The sequence below is a fragment of the Cherax quadricarinatus genome, chromosome 1 (assembly GCF_038502225.1).
Source record: "Cherax quadricarinatus isolate ZL_2023a chromosome 1, ASM3850222v1, whole genome shotgun sequence".
NCBI lineage: Eukaryota > Metazoa > Arthropoda > Malacostraca > Decapoda > Parastacidae > Cherax > Cherax quadricarinatus.
Window position 1 is genome coordinate 78,316,221 of NC_091292.1, and position 25,742 is coordinate 78,341,962.

Below are 25,742 nucleotides of genomic sequence, written 5' to 3' on the forward strand. Positions count from 1 at the left end.
CATCTGCTCTCCTTTTGCACTCTCTCACCACTCTCTTTACCTTTCTTTTACTCTCCATATACTCTGCTCTTCTTATAACACTTCTGCTTTGTAAAAACCTCTCATAAGCTACCTTTTTCTCTTTTATCACACCCTTTACTTCATCATTCCACCAATCACTCCTCTTTTCTCCTGCCCCCACCCTCCTATAACCACAAACTTCTGCCCCACATTCTAATACTGCATTTTTAAAACTATTCCAACCCTCTTCAACCCCCCCACTACTCATCTTTGCACTAGCCCACCTTTCTGCCAATAGTCGCTTATATCTCACCCGAACTTCCTCCTCCCTTAGTTTATACACTTTCACCTCCCTCTTACTTGTTGTTGCCACCTTCCTCTTTTCCCATCTACCTCTTACTCTAACTGTAGCTACAACTAAATAATGATCCGATATATCAGTTGCCCCTCTATAAACATGTACATCCTGGAGCCTACCCATCAACCTTTTATCCACCAATACATAATCTAATAAACTACTTTCATTACGTGCTACATCATACCTTGTATATTTATTTATCCTCTTTTTCATAAAATATGTATTACTTATTACCAAATTTCTTTCTACACAGAGCTCAATTAAAGGCTCCCCATTTACATTTACCCCTGGCACCCCAAATTTACCTACTACTCCTTCCATACTTCCTCAGACCGAACCTAATTACCCCCCAATCTCCCCTCCCCTATCCCATCCTCCCCATCCTCCCCTTTTTCCTTTCCTCCTCCTCCTCCCCACTCCTCCCTTTTGCCCTTCCTCTTTTTGTCCTTTGGGATTTCTCCCACAGGCGCGCTAGTTCCTAGGTAGGAGAAAGGACACCGGGGTCCATCCCATTCCGTTGAGGTTTCTTGGCGGTGGCGTAGTTTGCCGTGGAATCTGGATTGCCTAGGGATGTCCCGATCCCTCTCCGGTATCCCGGAGTAGCTTTGGGTGTCTTTTGGGCGACGGGTGTAGCTCTGGAAGCCACCTTTCGGATTCCGGGGGTGGTGGCTGAAGGAGGTATGCTTTGTGGCGGATATCCGGCCGCCCTCTCTTTTGTCCACCGAGGTAGCTCGGCAGATGTGAGGTTGCTATCCCAGATTGCTGGTTTACTGGCATGAAGGGTAGGGTATGGCACGGGTTCCATGCTGCATCTGCGCTACTAGCGGTGTCGAGTCCTCTTGGGCGCGGAGGGAGATTTCTGGCCCTTTCATCCCTCCTAGGAACTATCCCTCCCCGGTCCCCCCTTTTTTTTTCTTTTTTTTTATTTTTATTTTCTTTTCTTCTTTCTTTTTTTTTCTTAAAAACAAAAAGAAAGAAGTAACCTAACCATGGCAGCCCTAGTCCATGAACCTGGTACCCCCGGGCCCCTTCTTGATACCGCACCCCGTTCTGACCCCGCCTCGTCTTTGGACCACTCTTCAGACATTCCTCATGCCTCTGTACCTATTGCCGGTGCTGTTTCCTCACCCGCTTCAGGTACTGAGGCCTCGACTGACTCCTTCGATTTATCAGACCTTCGCTCTCCTCTGACTATGCTTCCGGCCTCTCCCTCTACGGTGCGGCAATTTTCAAATCGCCGACCCGTTCCACGTCGGACCAACTCTGGTCCCACGCCTAAACGTCAACGACAATTACCTGCTGATGATACTTCTCCACCTTCACCTTCTCGTTCTTCTCAGAAACGATCGACACGTCCTTCACTACCTTTCCACGCTCAGTTTCAGACTGAACAGTGGACTAAATTCTTCACTTTACGACCAACTTCCTCTACTGCCTATCTTTCTGACCATAGTATTGGCAAGGCACTCCTACGCCATGTTGGTAAAGATATTTCTTTTCATGCTCTTAAGAGCGGTACGCGCATCATTACCGTACAGAATGCTACCCAGGCTCGTGAGCTCTCTCGTCTTACCCATATAGATACTGTTCCTGTCACCCTTGAAAAACATCATTCCCTCAATTCTTGTAGTGGTACCGTTATTCTGCCCCATACCATAGTTCAACAAAATTTCCAGACATGTGGCACCGACATTCTAGAACAGCTGGAACTCCAAGATCTCCCAATCCTCAAGGTAGACACTTACGTTCTTCCTGCCCGTGGGCGGAGACGATACCCTAGCAATGTGGCTCGTTTAACTTTTGACAGCCGAGAACTCCCATCCTCCGTTTATATAGCAGGACATCGGTTACAAGTTCGAAAGGTGATCCCTACACCACAACAGTGTAGAAATTGCTGGCGATTTGGCCATCCAGCGAAATATTGCAGATCTATCGCCGAATGCCCAGTCTGTGGTGCCGATGACCATTCTAATACGTCTTGCAATCGATCTCCCTCTTGCCTTAACTGTCATGAGGCTCACCCTTCGTACTCTCGCCGTTGTCAGGTCTATTTAAACGAGCGGGAAATCCGTTACCTCAAAGAGACAGAAGGTCTCCCTTATGCCATGGCAGTTTCTCATCTCCGCCTCCAAGGGAGACTCCCACGTGTTTCTTATTCCCGTGTTTCAAAACGTCCCCCCACTTCTGGTATCCCATCTTCTACACCCACCTCTGTGGTTACCTCTCCCATAATCACTCCTGTATCTAATCCTTTTGCTGTCCTCGGCTCAGACGTCCCTACTTCAACGCCTCAGTCTAATCTCGCTTCTTCGAGTTCTCTCTTACAAGCCTCAGTATCGACGAGACCTCGTACGACACCTCTTCCCAATCGTCCCTCTACTTCTCAAAAGTCAAAAAAAGGTCCGGTAACACCTCCTACCCATCTTCCACCTCCTCATTTTACCCTCCCTGTCTCTGTCCCTAGTTCTTCCCCTCTCACTGGCTCAGTTACAAGTGCAGAGGTTCACCCTCCTCCTCGTAATGTACCTTCCTCCCCTGTTCCCTCCCAAGTTTCTTCCTCTTCTGCCACCTCCCAGGTTCCTGTCTCTTCTGTCCCCTGCCACGCTTCTCCAGTTCCCTCCACCCTTTCGCCCCCCCCTACCTTGGTACAGTCCAATACAGTTCCAATCTTTACTCATCCTCCCCCTACCATTCCCAATATTGTCTCCCATACGACATCTCTGAATTCCGAAACACTTGAAGCAATCTCTGAATATATTGCAGAGACCAAACCATCAATGGACACTGATCCACCTTCCGCTCTTCCTCTCTCCTCTGCTCCATCTGCGCAACTCCTTTCTTCACAGCGCACCGTTCCTTCGCTGCTTGAACATTTTCCACTGCCTCCGCATGTGGACTTTTCTAACCCTTCTAGTCCGTAGGAACCCTTACCTGCGGATTTCAAGTATCTTTATCATTGCCAATCATGGCCTTTTTACAGTGGAATATACGCGGCCTCAGGGGTAATCGGGGTGAGCTTCAGATGTTACTCTCCCAGTTTGCCCCTGTTGGTGTTTGCTTACAGGAACCAAAATTACACTCTGCTGTTATTTCTCACATCTCAGGCTATAATTTATTGTATTCTTCAGATCCTTTTCCTGATGGGACCTTTAATGAAAGTGCCCTTCTTCTCCGCACTGATATTCCGTACCATCAGCTATTTGTTCATACTTCGCTGCATTACACAGCAGCCCGTATCCACTTACATAGGTGGTATACGCTCTGTTCTTTATATCTCTCTCCTTCTCGGGCATTATCTATTCCGGATTTTGCCTTCCTTGTTTCGTCATTACCGCCACCGATTCTGTTACTTGGTGATTTTAATGCCCACCATTTCCTCTGGGGAGGGTCTCACTGTGATTCCCGTGGAATTCAGTTAGAGGCTTTTCTTGCCACCCACCCCCTCCATGTTTTAAATACAGGTACTCACACCCATTTTGATCCTCGGACTCATACTCTCTCTTGCATCGATCTCTCAGTTTGCTCTTCCTCCGCCGCATTAGACTTTACTTGGTCTGTTCTCCCGGACTTACATGACAGTGATCATTTCCCAATCATTCTTACTTCCCCTTCATATTCGCCACCTCTTCGCACCCCACGCTGGCAATTTAATCGGGCAAATTGGAACCTTTACTCACACCTGACTGTTTTTAAAGAGGTTCCTTCTTCGTCCTCCATCGATGAGCTTTTACACCTCTTCTCGTCCTCCGTTTTCACCGCAGCTTCTCATTCTATACCCCAAACTTCGGGCAGGCATTCTCAGAAATGCGTGCCTTGGTGGTCTCCTGCTTGTGCTCGTGCAGTACGTTTGAAACGCGCTGCATGGGGCAGGTACCGGTACAATAGAACCACAGAGCGACTCCTTGATTTTAAACAGAAGCGTGCGATCGCTCGCCGTGTCATCCGTGATGCTAAACGCACTTGCTGGCGAGATTATGTCTCCACCATCACCTCTGCTTCCTCTATGAGTGCAGTCTGGAAAAAAGTACGAAAACTGAGTGGTAAATATTCTCCTGACCCGGCTCCTGTTCTGCGGGTTGCCGGTGTTGATATAGCAAACCCACTAGATGTTGCCAATGAAATTGGCAATCATCTGGTCCGTATTTCTCAGGGACTCCATCTATGCCCCTCATTTCTTTCCTCAAAGTCTGCCAGAGAGTTAGCACCCTTGGACTTTTCTTCTCTCAGAGAAGAACAGTATAATGTGCCTTTTACACTTCAAGAACTGGAGGCAACACTCTCAGCTTGTCGATCATCGGCAGCTGGGCCCGACGACATTCATATTCGTATGCTACAACATTTACATCAGTCAGCCCTTGCAGTCCTATTACACCTTTACAATCTTATTTGGTCACAAGGAGTTCTTCCACAGCTGTGGAAATCCGCCATTGTTCTCCCTTTCCGCAAACCAGGCACTACGGGACATGAAACCTCCCACTATCGTCCCATTGCTCTTACCAGTGCAGTTTGCAAAGTAATGGAACGTCTAGTAAATAGACGTTTAGTGTGGTATTTAGAGACACACAACAGTCTCTCCACTCGTCAATATGGCTTTCGTAAGGGACGTTCTACCATAGACCCCTTACTGCGCTTGGATACGTATGTTCGTAATGCCTTTGCGAATAACCACTCAGTTATTGCCATATTTTTTGACCTTGAGAAGGCATATGACACAACTTGGAGGTATAATATTTTAGCCCAAGCCCACTCCTTAGGCCTTCGAGGCAATCTACCATCCTTCCTTAAGAACTTTTTAACTGACAGGCATTTCCGTGTTCGGGTTAATAATGTGCTCTCCCCGGACTTTGTCCAAGCTGAAGGTGTCCCCCAGGGATGTGTTCTGAGCACAACACTTTTTCTCCTTGCTATTAATGATTTGGCCTCTAGTCTTCCATCAAATATTTGGTCATCACTCTATGTTGATGACTTCGCTATTGCCTGTGCAGGCGCTGACTGTCACCTCCTTACAGTTTCTCTCCAGCATGCAGTCGACCGTGTTTCCAATTGGGCCACCACACATGGGTTTAAATTTTCCAGCACTAAAACCCACCAAATCACTTTCACTAGACGCTCTGTCATCTCTGATCATCCTTTGTACCTCTATGGCTCACGTATCCCTGAACGTGATACAGTCAAGTTTCTGGGCCTCCTCTTTGATCGTAGGTTATCCTGGAAACCTCACATTACCTCTCTGAAGGCAACTTGTCACAGCCGGCTGAACCTTCTTAAAACCCTTGCTCATCTTTCGTGGGGAGCTGATCGTCGAACCCTCCTTCACCTACATTCCACCCTTATTTTATCGAAACTTGATTATGGTGACCAGATCTATGCAGCAGCATCTCCTGCTACTCTCTCTAGCCTTAACCCCATTCATCACCAAGGATTACGTTTATGCCTTGGTGCTTTTCGCTCTTCCCCTGTCGAAAGCCTCTATGCAGAAGCGAACGTTCCATCCTTATCCGATCGCCGTGATGCCCATTGCCTGCGCTACTATGTACGCTCTCATGATCTCCGCAATCCTTCCATTTATAGAATGGTCACTGATATTAGTAGACATTCTTTATTTGTTCGCCGCCCCTGCTTACTCCGTCCCTTCTCTCTTCGCCTTCATTCGCTCTTGTCTTCTCTTCAACTACCACCTTTCTATGTACATGTAGCATCTCACTTTTCCCTACCCCCCTGGGAGGTCCCAGCTGTTCGAGTCTGTTCTTTCTCCCTCCCTTGCTCGAAAGCCCAACTGTCTACGGTCGCTTCCCGCTCTCTTTTTCTTGACCACTTTCACTCTCATTCTCATGACATTGCTGTGTACACAGATGGCTCTAAGTCTTCTGACGGCGTAGGATTCGCAGCAGTGTTTCCGGACAGCGTCGTACAAGGGCATTTACTATCTTCAGCTAGTATTTTTACTGCTGAATTATATGCCATCCTTACAGCACTTATCCGTATTGCATCTATGCCTGTGTCATCATTTGTGGTTGTCTCAGACTCCCTTAGTGCTTTACAGGCTATACAAAAATTTGATACACCTCACCCCTTAGTCCTCCGTATCCAACTTTGGCTACGCCGCATCTTTACTAAGCATAAAGATATTGTTTTTTGTTGGGTCCCTGGTCATGTTGACGTACAGGGCAATGAACAGGCAGACACTGCTGCGCGGTCAGCAGTACATGACCTACCAGTTTCTTATAGAGGTATTCCATGTACGGACTATTTTGCTGTAATATCTTCCCACCTTCACACCCGTTGGCAACAACGTTGGTCTACTATGCTCGGCAACAAACTTCAGTCTATTAAACCGAGTATAGGTTACTGGCCGTCTTCTTATCACCAGTGTCGAGGTTGGGAGACTACTCTCTCCCGTCTTCGCATTGGCCATACTCATCTTACTCATGGATATCTCATGGAGAGGCGTCTTGCTCCTCTCTGTGAGAATTGCCAAGCTCCATTATCAGTCAGCCACATTCTGTTGGACTGCCCACTTTATCAACGAGCACGCAGAATTTACCTCTGTCGTCGTCTTCGCCCCGCTGCTCTCTCTTTACCTTCCCTTCTCGCTGATGGACCCACCTTTCATCCGGACTCTCTTATTGACTTTTTGACAACGACTGACTTACTTCACAAATTCTGATACTTTCAGCCCTTTCTACTTGTATCTCTTGCTACCCTCTACCCCCGTACTATCCCCTGCCCCGCTGTTTTCTGTAACCTGCTGATCATCCCCCCTCCCTCCTGCCATCCAATTCCCTTGCTTCCTTCCCTACCCTGCAGCGCTGTATAGCCCTTGTGGCTTAGCGCTTCTTTTTGATTATAATAATAATAATACTCCTTCCATAACATTTTTACCCACTTTAGCATTGAAATCCCCAACCACTATTACTCTCACACTTGATTCAAAACTCCCCACGCATTCACTCAACATTTCCCAAAATCTCTCTCTCTCCTCTACACTTCTCTCTTCTCCAGGTGCATACACGCTTATTATAACCCACTTTTCACATCCAATCTTTATTTTACTCCACATAATCCTTGAATTAATACATTTATAGTCCCTCTTTTCCTGCCATAGCTTATCCTTCAACATTATTGCTACTCCTTCTTTAGCTCTAACTCTATTTGAAACCCCTGACCTAATCCCATTTATTCCTCTCCACTGAAACTCTCCCACCCCCTTCAGCTTTGTTTCACTTAAAGCCAGGACATCCAGTTTCTTCTCATTCATAACATCCACAATCATTATTATAATCAAAAAGAAGCGCTAAGCCACTACCTGCACATAAAAATTCCTGTGGGGAAAGATTTGGAAAAAAAAAAAAAAAACTTGTAGAATGGTCACTCATTGGCAACAGCAGCGTAAAGGCACCAGAGAGTTACAATTTGGTGCCATGATTTTTTTTTTAACTGCTTTTAATATTACACTATGCTAGTTTCTTATAAGAAGTGTTTAAAAATGTTTTAACATTTCAAACATGGGGAAGTGCTTAACCTGACATTGCTCCACTTGGAATATACAGATTAGAGATTTAGATTATGCCACCGAAGTGGCTAGTTTATTGTGCACCCCATATCCATCCTGTGGACGGTAGAGCAAGAGAATATGGATACACAAAAGGCCCAGGAACTAGGCCCCAAGGGGTTAACATGAATACATATGGATTTATATTTACATATCTATAGTTCACTTATCTGTTACAAGTAAATTTAGAAAATTTGCTTAGTATATCTGGTATCTTATTTTCATTAATAAGGTATTTTGACATGTCACATAGGTTATTCTACTGTCTATCTACGTATATGGTATAAATGTATATTATTATTACTATTTTGGTCTTCTAAGGCTATGAACAACACTCACAGAAGGGTCCCACTTTACAGCAATTCACTAATACAGCAATTTTCAATTGTACTCATTCTTCATTTATTCAGACTTCCTACAATAAGGATGAAAATATTTTAAAGGTAAGTAATGTGTGTACTGTATATGCATTTTTTAGGCCTAACTATACTGCTCACTTAATATATAATAGTGTAAACATGTCATCAGGCTTTTATGTGCATTTGAAAGTGAAAAAAAAAAAAAGGGTACGACTCACTTTACAGCAGTAGCCTGGAACCTAACCTGCTGTATAAGCGGGGCCCTCCTGTATATTACAATTGTTCGAGTGTGTAGTACTTCTCAAAACATGGAAGTAAGTCACACTAACTTTACTGGGTTAAACATACTTAGTGTGCTTTGTGGGTGAATTCCACTAGTAGTATCATGAAATCGTAATAAATATGGAATGACTAAAGCATCTTTGTGCCACTTCCACACCCTGTTTACTGGTAGAGAAGCTGGTGGTGGAACAGCTCCTAATTTCATTATTTGTTTATGCTAGTTAGGTATACTAGTATGTCGAGACAAATGGTCATCACTTGTGTAGTTAGCTATGATGCACTGTGTGGACTCTCCTGGCCTTAGATTTTTTCAAATACAGCCTCTCCTCACTTAATGACAGTTGTTCCTAAGACCATGTCGGTAAACGAATTTGTCGCTAAGTGAGGAGCATACTATAATGGTAGTGGGTTTGTGTTGACTATCTTTGGTATTGTTTTAATGTCACATCTGCACCATTTGTAACATTTCTGGTATATTATTAAATGTTTATACAGTAGTGTACTGTATACTGTAAAACAGAATAGAGAAAATCAGCTCTAATATACAGTGGAACCTCCACGTGCGAGTTTTTCCAAATACGAGCAGTTGATCAGCCGATTTTTTGCTTCCATATGCAAGAAAAGTTTCCATAAGCGAGCGGGCCTCAAAGGAGGTTTCTTGACACTGGTGAGGGGCTCTTGACCTTGATCTAGGGAATTGGACCTCATTTGTTTGTTGGGTTATCTTTTTGAAACTTGGGCAATGTATGATGGAAAGATGCTTCTTAACATACACCAAAAATGAAAGAAATCGGACCATAAATAATGGAGTTCACTTCAGTTTTCATGGTTGTATTCTCCTTTTTTTCGTCTCATTTGATAAAATGAGAGATATATTACAAAAATAGATATGATTTTGAATGGTTTCATGATGAAAAGTACGTACCTTGAAAATAAGCTCAAAATAGTAGAAATGTTCTATTTTTGCCGATGTTCAAGAGTAAAAAAATGACATCACCTCCATTCCAATATGCAGTCATGAATGGACCGACATTATTTATACAATTACAGTGGACCCTCAGTTAATGCCTTTAATCCGTTCCAGAGAGCTAGGCTTTAACCGATTCAGCTTTTAACCGAATTAATTTTCCCCATAAGAAATAATGGAAATCCAATTAATCCGTTCCAGACACCTAAAAGTATTGAACAAAGTAATTTTTTATATGAAATATACATTTCCCTACACAGAAAACAATGATGCATGCACAACAAACATTACTCAAATGACACTTACCTTTATTGTGGAATTGTCGAGTGATGAGACGGTAGGAGGGCAGATGACGCAGGTGTTCTATTGTTTGGAAGGGGAATCCCCTTCCATAGAGACTTCAGGTAACAAGTCCTTTTCTGGAGTTACCTCCCTTCTTTGTTTTTTAATGCCACTAGGACCAGCTTGAGAGTCACTGGACCCCTGTCGTGCAAAATATCTGTCCAGAGAGCTCTGTTTCTCACGTACCTTTAAGATTTCCCTAAAATGGGCCACAAGATTGTCATTGTACAAGTTGTCAATATGGCTTGTAACAACTGTGTCAGGATAATATTCATCCATAAATGCTTGCAACTTTGTAAACACTGTACACATTTCCTTAATCTCTGACAAAGGCAACTTCCTCGGACTCTCTTCCTCCTCCTCTGAAGGAAATCCCTGAGCTTTGGTCTGCTGCTGTTGCACCTAAAGCTCTTGCAGCTCTGTAGTGGTTAGCTCTTCATCGTCGTCCTCCACCAACGCTTCCACATCCTCGCCACTAACCTCCAACCCCATGAACTTCCCCAATGCCACAGATTCCACAACTGGTACAGGCTCCTTAGGGTCAGCCCCAAACCCTTCAAAATCCCTCTCTTGTACACACTGTGGCCACAATTTTCTCCAAGCAGAGTTCAGTCCTGCAAGTCACTCCCTCCCAAGCCTTACCTATAAGGTTTATGAAACTGAGGAAACTGAAGTGATCTTTCCAGAACTCTTAGGGTCAATTCAGTGTCTGAGGTCACTTCAAAGCACTTTTGAAAAACTGCTTTGGTGTACAGTTTTTTTGAAATTTGAAATGGTCCATGGGCTGGGGGAAAGGAGTGGTATTAGGAGGCAAGAACTTCACTTTGATGAAGCTCAACTCCCCTGCAATTTGCTCTTGTAAGTCGTGAGGATGAGCAGGAGCACTGTATATTACCAGGAGGCACTCGAGTTCCGATTTACTTTCCAGGAGGTACTGTTTCACAGTGGGGCCAAACATGTCATAGAACCAGTCAATAAACATGTCTAGTGACCCATGCCTTACTGTTTGCTCTCCACATCACACAAAATTTAGTCTTGACGATATTGTTTTTCTTGAACACACTAGAAGTTTCAGACTGATACATGAATAAAGGCTTCACTTTGCAATCCCCACTAGCATCACTACACAACATTAAAGTTAGCCTGTCTTTCATAGGCTTGTGTCCTGGGAGTGCCTTTTCCTCCTGAGTAATGTAGGTCCTGTTTGGCATTTTCTTCCAAAACAGGGCTGTTTCATCACAATTAAACACTTGTTGGGGTTTTAATTTTTCAGTGTCTATGTACTCCTTAACCCCTTGCCTGTCGCAACCCTAAATCCTAAGGTGTCTACTGGTGTCGCAAAATTTCCCCCCCCCCAATGAAATGAAAGAGAATCTTTTCCCGATTGTAATGACACCAAAAGAACGAAATTTGATGGAAAACTGATGGAATTATGCTCTCACGAAGTTAGCGACCTTGGCAATATTTACGAAGCGGCGATTTCGCCCACTTTGAGCCCTATTTTTGGCTAATTCCATTGTTTCAGTTGACCAAATTTGTAGCTATTTCTTTAGAACTCCATTTTTTCTATCGATTGAGTACAAGAAACTGCCCATTTACCGATTTCGACTACCCAATAACGTGGTCAGAAATTTGCAATTTGGCCAATTTCATGAAAATAATATGACAATTTCAAAATAGGGTCCAAAATGAACAATGCAGACATTCCTGGCTCTAAAATAACTTTTTTTTTCATCAGTAACGTCTCCAGGCCCCTCTGATATTACTCTTGCTTTCTATTTTGAACTTTTATTCAAACAAAAAATTAGATTTATTGTTATGCAGACTACTGCAATATTGTAATAATTGTATAAATAATGTCAACCCATTCATGACTGCATATTAGAATGGCTACTTGGACATTTATTGGAAAATGACATCATTTGTTTACTTTTGAACATCGGCAAAATCAAACATTTTCCATATTTTGAGCTCCATTTCAAGGTTCTTTTCTTAGTAAAATCAATCAAAATCACCTCTATTTCTATAATATGTTTTCCATTCTATCAAATGAGACCACAAGAACGAGAATACAACCATAAATACTATACGAAAATAGACCACAAAGTTGGTATTTTAATTAAAAACATGATCAGTTTTTTTTTTCTCATTATGCACTGCGTACTGCAGGATTTTTTTTTATATGGTGCACACTGACCACACAGACCCATTCTCTCACATGTGGGCCTACCAGCTTACTCCTGCTTGATTTGAAGCCACTAGGATTTCTGAGTATATATACGTCAAAAACGGTGGCTCATAAGAAGTATATATACAACCAAAACAGTCAAAGGGTTAAAGTCCTGCACATATTTTTCAGCCGCTTTTTTGTCAGAACTGGCAGCCTCACCACGCCTTATCACACTGTGTATCCCACTATGATTCTTAAATTTCTCAAACCAGCCTTTGCTGGCCTTAAATTCATCAACAGCAGCACTACTTGGAGGCATCTTCTTAATGAGATCCTCGTGCAACTGCTTGCCTTTTCACATATTATTGACTGAGAAATACTATCTCCTGATAACCGTTTCTTGTTTATCCACACCAACAACATTCTCTCCACATCTTTGAGTATTTGCAATCTGTTTTGTAAGCACACTTGCACCTTTTGCAACAACAGTTTCCTTGATTGCCTTTTTGTTGCACAACTTTTCCAACTCCGACATATGCACTCCACTCTCATACTTTTCTATTATCTCCTTTTTTAATTTGATAGTACACCTCACCCTTTTTACCACAGGGTTGGCACTAGAAGCTTTTTTTGGGCCCATGTTGGCTTATTTAGCACTAAAAACAACGGAATACAAAATATATCGCATGTACGCGTGGAACCGTCCTCAGTGACTTGTAAACAATGGCACACTGGCTGGTACACGGGGCGAGTGGCCGGGCCCGCTCAGGGCGTCATGTGGACACATTCGGGACGAAAGCTCCTAACCGAGTTTTTAGGCGTTATCCGAGCCAATTTTTTTTACACCAAAGCGAGGCATTATCTGATGCAGGTGTTAACCGAGGGTCCACTGTATTACAATAATGCAGTAGTCTGCATAACAGTATATCTTTTATTTTTTGTGTGAATAAAAATTCCAAATTATTACAATACAGTGGACCCCCGCATACCGTTGGCCTTACATAACGTTAAATCCGCATACCGCTACATTTTATCGCCAAGATTTTGCCTCGCATACCGCTAAAAAACCCGCTCAATGCTGTTCGTCTGAGACGCGTCTATGTGCGGCCTGAGCCACGCTCACATGTTCCGCCGGTGGCATTGTTTACCAGCCAGCCTCCGCGGTAACATCCAAGCATACAATTGGAACATTTCGTATTATTACAGTGTTTTTGGTGATTTTATCTGCAAAATAAGTGACCATGGGCCCCAAGAAAGCTTCTAGTGCCAACCCTACAGGAATAAGGGTGAGAATTACTATAGAGATGAAGAAAAAGCGCGTGTCTCCGATCATTGGTAAGTATGAAAGTGGAGTGCGTGTCTCCGAGCTGGCCAGGTTGTATAATGAACCCCAATCAACCATCGCTACTATTGGTGGTACAGCTGCTGCTGCTGCTGTAGCACCGTTGTTGGTGTGGCTTATTGAGAATACCAAGAAACAATTAACCCCAGAGGATTTGCCACCCAGGATAACCCAAAAAAGTCAGTGTCATCGAAGACTGTCTAACTTACTTCCATTGGGGTCCTTAATCTTGTCTCCCAGGATGCAACCCACACCAGTCGACTAACACCCAGGTGAACAGGGAAAAATGCCTGGAACTAGTGCTCATATTGGTGAATTTAAAGCCAGCAAAGGTTGGTTCGAGAGATTTAAGAATCGTAGTGGCATACACAGTGTGATAAGGCCTGTTCTGGAAGAAAATGCCAAACAGGACCTACAGTACTCAGGAGGAAAAGGCACTCCCAGGACACAGTGTCTCATCAGTCATTGCTGCATCTTCAATAAAGGTAAGTGTCATTTATTCTTCATTTAGTTGAGTAGTACATGCACAATATATATTGTGCATGTACTACTCTACTATTGTGCATGTATCCTTCTCTTTGTGTGTAGGAAAATGTATATTTCATGTGGTAAAATTTTTTTTTCATACTTTTGGGTGTCTTGCACGGATTAATTTGATTTCCATTATTTCTTATGGGGAAAATTCATTCGCATAACGATAATTTTGCATAACAATGAGCTCTCTTGCACGGATTAATATCGCTATGCGGGGGTCCACTGTATAGTAATAATATAATAATAGTAATAAGAATAATAATAATACATATAATAATAGTATAATAATACATAATAATAATAATACATGTATAATACCTGTAATTGTTTTACATGATGGTAGGATTGCTGGTGTCCTTTTTTCTGTCTCATAAACATGCAAGATTTCAAGTACGTCTTGCTACTTCTACTTACACTTAGGTCACACTACACATATATGTACAAGCATATATATACACACCCCTCTGGGTTTTCTGCTATTTTCTTTCTAGTTCTTGTTCTTATTTATTTCCTCTCATCTCCATGGGGAAGTGGAACAGAATTCTTCCTCCGTAAGCCATGCATGTTGTAAGAGGCAACTAAAATGCTGGGAGCAATGGGATAGTAACCCCTTCTCCTGTATAAATTACTAAATTTGAAAAGAGAAACTTTTGTTTTTCTTTTTGGGCCACCCTGCCTCGGTGGGATATGGCTGGTTTGTTGAAAGAAGAAAGAAGTACAATAATAATGTACTAAATAATAATTATAACAAATGACGGCTTCAAAAGGCTGTCACTAGATGGCAGTGTTTACAACAATGCTGGAGTGGTTATGGCTGCCTCCACTTGTCACATGACATATTTTATTCATTCTATAGTATATACACTTACGACCACTCGACTTACGACCGTGTTTTTTATGCCAAATTTCTGGGAAATAAACAACTATTTGTGTTGTACACAGTGTTTATCCTAAACCTAACAGTATAAAACACAGTACTAACAGCATAAAAAGTAAAGTAAAACATGAAATACCAAAATAAAACAATAAAATAGTCATTACAAAAATGTTTTGTTGATATTCAGTAGTAAAGTTCGACTTACGACCAGTTTCTCGGAACCGAACTCGGTCGTAAGTCGGATGGTAGGTGTATCAGGTTTCTATGTTATTTATATTGTTTATTATGTCATATTAGATGAATTGTGATAGATAAATAAGCCATAGAGTTGATATTAGGGAAATTATTGAAGTATTTTATGGTGCCTGGAATTCCACTGGAAAGAATTAATTTAACCCTTAAACTGTCCAAACGCAGATCTACATTTACGTACGTAGTGCTCTGACCTTGACTTTCCCCCCCATTTGAAAACATGTAAAAAAAAAAAAGTAGACCTACGTTTGGAGCGCTACGCGAGTGAATGTAGATCTATGTTTGGACAGTTTAGGGGTTAAATGAGGAAAATTGACTCTGCAAATGAGCAAATCCAGATGTGAGCAAGGTCACGGAATGGATTAAACTCGTTAGTGGAGGTTCCACTGTACATTATATAGGTATGCATACTGGTCAAAGCCCATTGTAAGTCAGAATCGTCGGTAAACGAGTACATCGCTAAGTGAGGAGAGGCTGTATATGAAGAGACTGAAAATCCAAAGACCTGTGATGAGGTCAAAAACTGGCAGGTGACAGACTTTAAGGTACAAAAAAATTGTGCATACCACTACGTTGGACACACAACTGTCAGTTGCATACTAGTACATGACAGTTTTAAGGTTAATACAATACCATACCAATATTATAATAGTATCATCTTTTTTTGTGAATGACATTAATTTATAAATTAGCTGATACTATAATAATTTTAAAACTTTATTTATTGTAATATACATGTAATTCCATAATATGGCAATTTTCATATTTGTATGGTTTTACAACTTAACAGAGATTTTCCAAGAAGACCACAAATATACATGAACTAATCTTCATTAAAATCTACTTTCCCTCATTATGAAATTCTAAGATTTGTACAGCATTAACTTTTACAGAATTAATTATTTAAACTACCAATAAATGCATTCAGCTCAACACTATCATTTATGCATGTGTTTTCAATGCTTGGGTCATTTGGAAGATTATAGCTTTCTTCTAGATTAAACAGATCAGAAAATGATCTCTTAACATTATTAATAAGAGCTGCAAGTCTCAAGTGTGCACCATTTCCCAAACTACCTACCCTGGGTTTTGCATGAAATTCAGTGTTACCTTGATCACTTTGTTCATCAAATTTTGGCTTTTCCCTTGTAATTCTTACATGGAAAATTTGCCTTTTTTTAGATACAAGTGGGGATCCAGACAAATTATCCACACTGGGCTGCCACACAAGTGGCCACTGGGCATTCTTTACTTTTGAATGTTGAAGAGGATTTACTGATGAACACAGTCTTTTCTCTAGCATGTGGATGGGTTGATGTGATCTGACATCCCCAGCAGAAGCTGACTTTATATCTCTCATGTCTGTAGGGATAAAAATTACATCCCAATGACTTTTACTTAGTCGTCTATCTGAAGACTTCAGGCCAGAACTTGGTAATAATGCTGTGAAATTATGATGGGAAGAACTGGGGGTGCAAGTGTCCACAACTTGTTGGCATTCTGGTGCAGTAACACTGGCACGTCTCTGTCTATTGCAGCTTGTATCGGATTTATTAGTGATGAGAAGGTTCACAGAAGAACTTTGCACTGGAAGTCCAGTGACTTCTAAATTTAGCACTTTTTCATTATTAGTGTCTCTTTCTGCTTCATTTAAATTGTCATGATTAGACTCAAGATCCACACTACTGTCATGAGCAACATTTGTTGGATGTCTCTCTCTCTGTTCATTACTAACAATATTATCAGCAATAGGTGGATCACAGTCCAACTCTCTAAGAGTAACAGAGTTATATTGTATATTCTCACAACCAAGACTACAATTTATGATCTGCTCTTGTTCCTTACTAATGCAACTCTTGGAAATACCTTGCTGCAGCCCCACTGGATTAGGGATAACACTAATCTTTTTTTCTTCCGATTTTTCTGGTGTAACACCAGTCTTCTGCGGCTTGTATTTTCTAGATTGCTGGCATTCTTTTGTCTTTGTACCATGAAGCTTTTCATCTGAAAATTACAAACTCATTATTTATATATACATCAAAATAAATATTAAAAAAAATTTGGCTATCATCACACAAACAACTTCATAGATTAAAGTACTGTACAGTATACAATGTATAAGTACTTTATAAAAAGCCTCTCATTATGCAAGTCATTTCACACAGCCTTAAAATAGTTAAAATTACTTGGCAGTGAGAGAGATACACGAGAATAAGAATATTTAGTTTACACTATATTGAAGGTATTCAGTAATTCAAATCAAAATTCTAATTAAAGATGCATTAAGGATGAAGCTAAGTACTTGAAATGATAGGAAGGATGGAACAGCAGATGAGACAGAGGGTCTGTACTACATCCACACACATTCAAATGCCCCAACTTTAAAGTGTTGTTCTTTTCAAATTTAATAATTTATATATGAGCAGGGGTTACTAGCCCCTTACTCCAGGCATTTTGGTCGCCTCTTGCAACACACAGCTTACGGAGGAAGGATTCTTCTCCACTTGCCCATGGAGATGAAAGGAATTAATATAGGAACAAGAACAATTAAGAAAATAAAAGAAAACTCAGATGGGTGTATATACACCTACATACATGTGTAGTATGAACTAAACTTAAGTTGAGGTAGCAAGCTGTACCTCTCATCTAGTATGTTTATGAGACAGAAAGAAAGGACACCAGCAATCTGTGGCCTGGTGGCTAAAGCTCTTGCTTCACATGGCGAGGGTAGAAACATTGGAGTTTCTTTTCACCGGTTGATATGTTCCCCATCAGTAAAATGGGTACCTGGGTGTTAGTCAACTGGTGTGAATCGCATCGTGGGACAAAACTGACCTAATTTGCCCGAAATGCTCTGCATAACAAGCAGATGTCGCTGATGTCAGCTAGGCCAGTATACCTTGTACATGTACTTGTAGAAGATATTATTTATTTGTGTAAAACAATTACAGGTGTGTTAATGTTACAGTTTCATAACTGTAGTGTAAAGCAACCCTCTGGCAAGACAGTGATGGAGTGAATGATGATGAAGGTTTTTCTTTTTCGGGCCACCCTGCCTTGGTGGGAATCGGCCGATTTGTTAATAAAAAAAAATTCACATGTAATAAATATTAAATTTATAGTTCTTGCCCAATCTCTGCCAAACAAATATATTCATAAAATTAACATATATAAAGAATGAATTATTTGGTAATAAACTAGCAAAGAAAAATATATAGTAGAAGACTAAGAAAATTATAGATGCATAAAATGAACATACACAGAGTATGAATACACTGGAAAAAAAAATTCTTTATATAAAATAATTTGTTTGACATGGAATGACATAGAAAGCATATAAATCTACAGGGGAAGGAAGGCGAGGTAGGGGTCGTCCTCGAAAGGGTTGGAGAGAGAGGGTAAAGGAGGTTTTGTGGGCGAGGGGCTTGGACTTCCAGCAAGTGTGCGTGAGCGTGTTAGATAGGAGTGAATGGAGACGAATGGTACTTGGGACCTGATGATCTGTTGGAGTGTGAGCAGGGTAATATTTAGTGAAAAGATTCAGGGAAACCGGTTATTTTTACATAGTCGGACTTGAGTCCTGGAAATGGGAAGTACAATGCCTGCACTTTACAGGAGAGGTTTGGGATATTGGCAGTTTGGAGGGATATGTTGTGTATCTTTATACGTATATGCTTCTAAACTGTTGTATTCTGAGCACCTCTGCAAAAACAGTGATAATGTGTGAGCGTGATGAAAGTGTTGAATGATGATGAAAGCATTTTCTTTTTGGGGGTTTTCTTTCTTTTTCTGGGTCACCCTGCCTTGGTGGGAGACGGCCGACTTGAGAAAAAAAAAAAAAAATTATTTGAATATTTGCAATGATCACAACTGCATATCAGCATTCATAATTCATTACTTAGTTCCAAAGTGTCCCAATCATAAGCACAGACGTTTGAAATGTGGATGGTCTTAAGTCGGGCCCTACTGTACATAGTAAATGACTTGCTCGAGGGAATTTAAAATTCTGAAGTATGTGGTTGTGGGTAGAATGGTTGAGGAAGGAAGGTGGGTGATGCAATGAGGCATCTGTGAAGACAAAGAACCTTATCCATGGAGGCAGAAAGGGCAACTTACCAATGTATAGTGGTACCAACACTGAGTGTGAACCATGGGTTTTAACCCTTTCAGGGTTTTCGACATACTAGTACAGCTTACACACCAGGGTTATTGATGTACTAGAACGCCTAAATTCTAGCGCCTTCAAATCTAGCGAGAGAAAGCTGGGTCTATGTGGTCAGTGTGCACAGTATAAAAAGAAATCCTGCAGCACACAGTGCGTAATGAGAAAAAAAACTTTGTGTTTTTGGATTAAAACAGTGACTTTGCACTGTATTTTTGTATGGTATTTATGGTTGTACTTATTCTAGTTTTCCTGGTCTCATTTTATAGAATGGAAGACATATTACAGAAATTGAGATGATTTTGATTGGTTTCACAACGAAAAGTACCTTGAAATTGAGCTCAAAGTAGCAGAAATGTTAGATTTTTATCAAAGTTAAAAAGTAAACAAATGCCAAGCGTCCAATACACGTCAACTGGTGAGTCTAATATTCTTTCACAAGTGCGCTGATATTATTTATACTATTTCTACACTAATGCAGTAAATCCTCTATTTTTTGTAAGAATAAAAATTCAAAGTGGAAAGCAAAAGAAATATAAGAGGGACCTGGGGACATGACTAACAAACAGAGAACTTGTTATTTTAGTGCCAGGAATATCTGTCGTGTTTATTCTGGACCCTATTTGGAAATTGGCATCTTCTGAAATTTGTGTGAAATTGGCAAAATTGACAATTTCTAACCACTTTATTGGATAGTTGAAATTGGTAAATGGGTGGTTTCTTGTACTCATTCGATAGAAAAAATGGAGTTCTAGCAAAATGAATGATTTTTGTCAACTAGTACACAGGAATTGGCCGAAAATAGGGCTCAAAGTGAGCAAAATTGCCGATACGTAAACATCGGCAAGACTGCTAACTTCGTGGAGCATAATTCCCTAAGTTTTCCATCAAATTTCATACTTTTGGTGTCATTATGATTGGGAAAAGATTCTCTATCATTTCATCAGAAAATAAAAATTTTTCCGAAAAATTTTCAACCCTGAGAACAAGTTTAGGAGATAGCCTCTCGACCCTAAAAGGGTTAAATGTCACAGCAAGGAGGAGGCAATGGAGAGGTCATGTTTGAGGGCAGTGTGTGGACTGAATATTATGCAAAGAATTTGGAGCTATGAGATTAAAAGCTGTGGGGTTACCAAAAATATTATTCAGAAGAGAGGAATTGTTGAGGGGGATTGGACATTTATGAAGGATGAAGAATAATAGGGTGACTAGGACTGGGAAGAAAGGGTAGGTGTCATCCTCAAAGGCTGGAGGGAGTAAAGGAGGTTTTGAGAGCTAATGGTCTGGACATCCAACAAACTATTGCAAGTGTGTTAGATTGGAGGCAAGTGGTTTTTATGATTTTGACATGCTGCTGGAGTGTAACGGTGCTGTACAACCCTTGTAGGTTTAGCACTTCTTTTTGATTATAATAATAATGTTGGAGTGTAAGTGAAGTAACAGTTATGCAGGGACTTGGGAAAACTGATTAACCAGACTTGAGTTCTGGAGATGGAAAGTACAGTCCAGCACTCTCAAGGAAGGGTGGGGATACTGTAGTTTAAATGGTCATCTGAATTGTGATATCAGTACACTTCTGGGAAGACAGTGATTGAATAAATGACTGTGAAAATGTTTTTGTTTTCTTTTTAAGGTCACCCTACCTTGGTAGGAGATGTCCAATTCATTTGAGTTGTAATAGCATGGATACTTTTTTTCTTTTAATACACTAGCCATCACCCATCGAAGGGTGGCCCAAAAAAGAAACACTTTCACCATCATTTACACTATCACTGTCTTGCCAGAGGCACGCAGATATGACAGTTCCGATGTCCCTCCAAACAGCACATATTCCAAACCCCTCTTTAGAGTGCAGGCACTGTACTTCCCACCTCCAGGACTCAATAGATACCTATGATGGCTAATGTCTATGAAATTTAGCATTCCAATAAATGTACTTCCAATACACTGGTGGAGCTGGACTCAAAACATGGAACAGATAATTCTTATGTATGTGCATACTGTACTACAATTTGTAAATCATTTTATTGCTCCCACACTTCTTAACCCTTTCAGGGTCCATGCCGTAGATCTACGACTTTACGTTCAGAGTCCAAACCGAATTCTACGCCATGAGCTCAGCTCACTCTGATAAGCTGTGAGTGGTATGTGTACACCACATAAAACAAATCCTGCAGCACACAGTGTATAACGAGAGAAAAAAAACTGAGACCGTGATTTTCAGTTAAAACAGCAACTTTGCAGTGTTTTTTCATATGTTTTGTATAGTTGTATTTGTGATTTCTTGGTCTCATTTGATAGAATGGAAGACATATTACAGAAATAGAGATGATTTTGATTGGTTTTAGCACTGGAAATGGCTTGAAACTGAGCTCAAAGTAGCAGAAATGTTACATTTTTGTCAATGTTCAAGAGTAAACAAACGGCCTCGCATGTCTAATACACGCCAGTTGGTGGATCTAATATACATTCACAAATGTGGTGATGATATTTATACAATTATTACAATATTGCATAACAGTAAATCTTCTATTTTTTGGTTTGAACAAAAATTCATTATGTTAATAAAAAATCAAAATGGAATTCATTTGTAAAGCCTCAAAACGTAACTAATGAACAGAGGAAATGTTAGTTTAGTGCCAGGAATACCTACATTGATTATTCTGGACCCTATTTTGAAATTTTAATATTTTGAACTTGGTGTTAAATTGGCCAAATTATCAATTTCCGATCACTTTATTTTGTAGTTGAAACAGTTGACTTGGCAATTTCTTGTGCTCAATTGATAGAATAGAAGTAATACTAGTGAATTAGCTAAGAATTTGGTCCACTAATAATGTAACTGGCCTAAAATGGGAGTCAAAGTTGGCAAAATCGCCAATTCGTAAATATCGCTGACACATCAAAATTCGCGAGAGCATATTTCATCAATTTTCCATAAAATTTCATACTTTTTGTTTTATTACCTTCAGAAAAAGATTCTCTACCATTTCATAAGAAAAAATAATTTTTTTTTTTTTTTTTTAAATTCTTGGACCCTGGTGTGCACTTCAAAATTTGGCCTCTGAACCCTGAAAGGATTAATTGCAATTTTCACAATTTATAAGTTACAGAAAAATCAATAAACAAATCAGGTATTCTACTAGCAATGTGTTGTTCAAATACATATTGTACAAGAACTTATTGTAGATTTACCAAGATCTGTAATTTGGAATATGCTTCAAAATTCAGAATTTTCCAAATGATCAAAAATGTCAAAGAAAATCTTGATTAGTTGACATTAAGACAATTTAATGCACAAATTCATCTGAATAAGATAAAATATCATAATGATATGGAAAAAAAATATAATATCTGGCTTCCATTACAAAACAACTTTATTGCTACTGCACTTGCAGAAATGTTTTTATACATACATAGAACAGTTGCAAGATTAATTCAAAATAATAATAAAAAACTAACTTTTAAGTCACATCTTACCACGTTTATAACTTCTCCATAATGATCGCCTGAAAGACATCATCACACCACCAAAGTATCTGTTAGTTGGAACTGGCTTGTACTGTATTCTACCTGTAATTAGAGTTAAAAATATCTCAATTTAACAACCAAATACATATTGAAATCTTTATGTATTAAATATATACAGTATATATAAATTCAATAAAATCTTTGTTGTGCCTTACATAAGTTTATAACAATAACATGATCACCAACACTCAGCTCAAACCAAGTTCTTTCAGGCTAACACTTGAATGTATTTTAAATGAACAAAGAATTATATAAACATGTAACCGTTTCATTAAATATATAAACAAAAATATTTATTTTAGAAAATGGCATGCACAAAAACCAAAAGCAAGTCGCCACTACTAAAAATCTACATTCCTTTACTTGAAAAAAACGAAGTAACATTGGCAATACAGTATAACTATGAAAAGCAAAAATAAAATCTGCTGAGTACTCCATGCTCTGCACCATTTACAATCACAAAGTGAAAATTGTGCTCTGTACTTGAAGCTCTAAATTATCATTCGAAAGTGATGAAGTAAATTGACGACTATTGTACCTTACTATAAATAACTATTATCACTGCCCCAATGCCAATTACATTATTTTCAAAATATTTGTTAACTAATAATTATCTAGAAATAACAAAAAATAAAGTTGTATACAAATTGTGTTGAAACACAAAGTACTGGTCCGGACCCGGGACTGGTTCCAAACAGTTTCGTTGGACAATAAAGCAGACTGTAAACGGATGGGTTTGTAGGCGCCCTTATAAACACAAACATTAAAAATCAGGAACGTGACGGTAAGCTGTCCAATATACAAAAAGAGTTAGAAACAGAAATACAAATAGCTAGAGCTTCATTTAAGGTTATTAATATAATATTCAAGAGGTTGCTAGTAGAATTGCAGTAAATCAACCATTCAAATCATTATGAAGCTGTGTGTAGTCTGTGGTCAGTCAAACAAACGGGCTTCCACATGGATAAATTGTCATTTTTGTGGAAATTGGTGTCACGCTCCTTGTGCAGATATCCTAGAACTAGCTACAAGCAGTATTAAAACAGAGAAGTGTTTTTGGGTATGCCCAAATGAGGAAAATCTGTGGACTAAAATCACAAGGGTATTAAAAGAGGATAACATCAAAGCTGCTTTCATAGAAAACCTGGAAGCTTTCTACAAGAGATGGGAACATAAAAAGTCTGGGCTGAATGGTACTGCCCTTGATACTGGCCATGTAGTCACAAACTGTAAGGCTGGAGGTGATGTCCTGGTAGTCAGTAAATGTGGGGCTGATAGTGCTGTCCTGGGAGACAGTAATGGTGAAGCTGGAGGTGCTGTCCTGGGAGACAGAAATGGTGAAGCTGGAGATACTGTTCTGGGAGACAGTAATGGTGAAGCTGGAGATTTTGTCCAGGTAGTCGGGAATTATACGCAGGAAGGAATACATATAAATGACCTCATAGAGGACAGGAGCCATAGTAGGGAAACAAGTGTAGTCAAAGATAAGATAAAACCAATATTGCAAACTAGAAATACCGCAGGAAATAGCAAACAAGAGGACTCCAATAGCAATAGTGAGGATAAATTACCAAAAACAACTGGTGGGAGCTCCATTGTTGGTGCTAGGGAGGATAGGAATAAGACAGGGAAACATGCACCAACAGGGAATACAGTCACAGAAACCCAAGGCAAACGGAAACCAAGCCTGTGCACATACTATGCACTTGGTATCTGCTGGCATGGGAAATCTGGAAAAACAGATGGGACATGCAACTATGACCACCCTAGAAAATGTCATGCCCATATGACAACAGGAAAATGCAAACTCCCTTCCTGTAAGCTTTTTCACCCTGAAATGTGTACCTCTTCAGTACAGGAAAGACTGTGCTATAACTTAAATTGCCAGGCATACCATCTAAAGGGGACAAAAAGATACAAAACATCCAGGCCATGGGAAAACCTGGGTAGCCACAGCCACTCAAGAGGGAGAGGTTTTTTAGTGCCAGGAAGGAAAAAAAACTGGCAGGAAATGGCAGAAATCGTACACCAAATCCAGTCATTCCTGGAGTGGAACCACAGTCGATGGCCTCCACTCCAAACCAACAGATACAGATACTAATGCCGGAAAAAAAATCCCCCCCCAGTACCAACAATACCACCAGTCCGATAACATTCTATTTTGCAAATATACAGGGTCTAAAGCCAGCAACAAACAACAAAATACCTTTCATCCGTGGACTGCTTGCAGAGGCAAAGGCAATGTTCGCGGCTTTCACTGAGACCCACATAAAGGATCACTTGGACAACGAAATATGGATCCCAGGTTACAACCTATACAGATGTGACAGAGTGAACAGGCAAAAGGGGGGGGTTGGCCTGTACATTGCAGAGTCACTTGTTTGCACAGAACTGCTTAATGCCTCAAATGACGTAGTGGAAGTTTTAGCAGTAAAGGTCGAGAACCAAAACCTAGTCATTGTGGTAGTCTACAAGCCTCCGGATGCAACATCCCAGCAATTCCAGGAACAGCTGTTAAAAATTGACCACTGTCTGGAAAATCTTCCAGCTCCTGCACCCAACATCTTGCTCCTGGGGGATTTCAACTTAAGGCACCTAAAATGGAGGAATATAGCAAATAATATTGTTGCAGTAATAACACCAGGAGGCAGCTCTGATGAAAACTCACACTCACACGAGCTTTTAAATCTCTGCACAAAATTCAATTTAAACCAGCAAATAATAGAGCCTACTAGACTGGAGAATACACTAGACCTCATCTTCACTAACAATGATGATCTGATAAGAAATGTCACCATATCAAAAACAATATACTCAGATCACAACATAATTGAGGTTCAGACATGTATGCGTGGAGCCCCAGACCGACAAAATGAGACTAGTCACGAGGGAGCATTCACCAAATTCAACTTCAATAACAAAAACATAAAGTGGGACCAAGTAAACCAAGTCCTAACCGATATAAGCTGGGAAGATATACTAAGCAACACAGACCCAAACTTATGCCTAGAACA

General features: G+C 40.4%; 1 protein-coding gene across 3 annotated transcripts in view; it reads right to left on the reverse strand.

The window, feature by feature from the left end:
- Positions 1-15,739: 15,739 nt before the first annotated feature.
- LOC128688988 (uncharacterized) overlaps positions 15,740-25,742 on the reverse strand; it is a 197,788-nt gene continuing 187,785 nt past the window's right edge. For all 3 annotated transcript variants that reach the window (XM_053777055.2, XM_070083018.1, XM_070083024.1), the window contains 2 exons: positions 22,678-22,770; positions 15,740-17,039 (listed from right to left, as the gene is read on the reverse strand). In XM_053777055.2, coding sequence (XP_053633030.2) covers positions 15,931-17,039; positions 22,678-22,770 — 1,202 coding nt within the window. In that variant the 3' untranslated portion in view covers positions 15,740-15,930. The remainder of the gene's footprint in view (positions 17,040-22,677; positions 22,771-25,742) is intronic.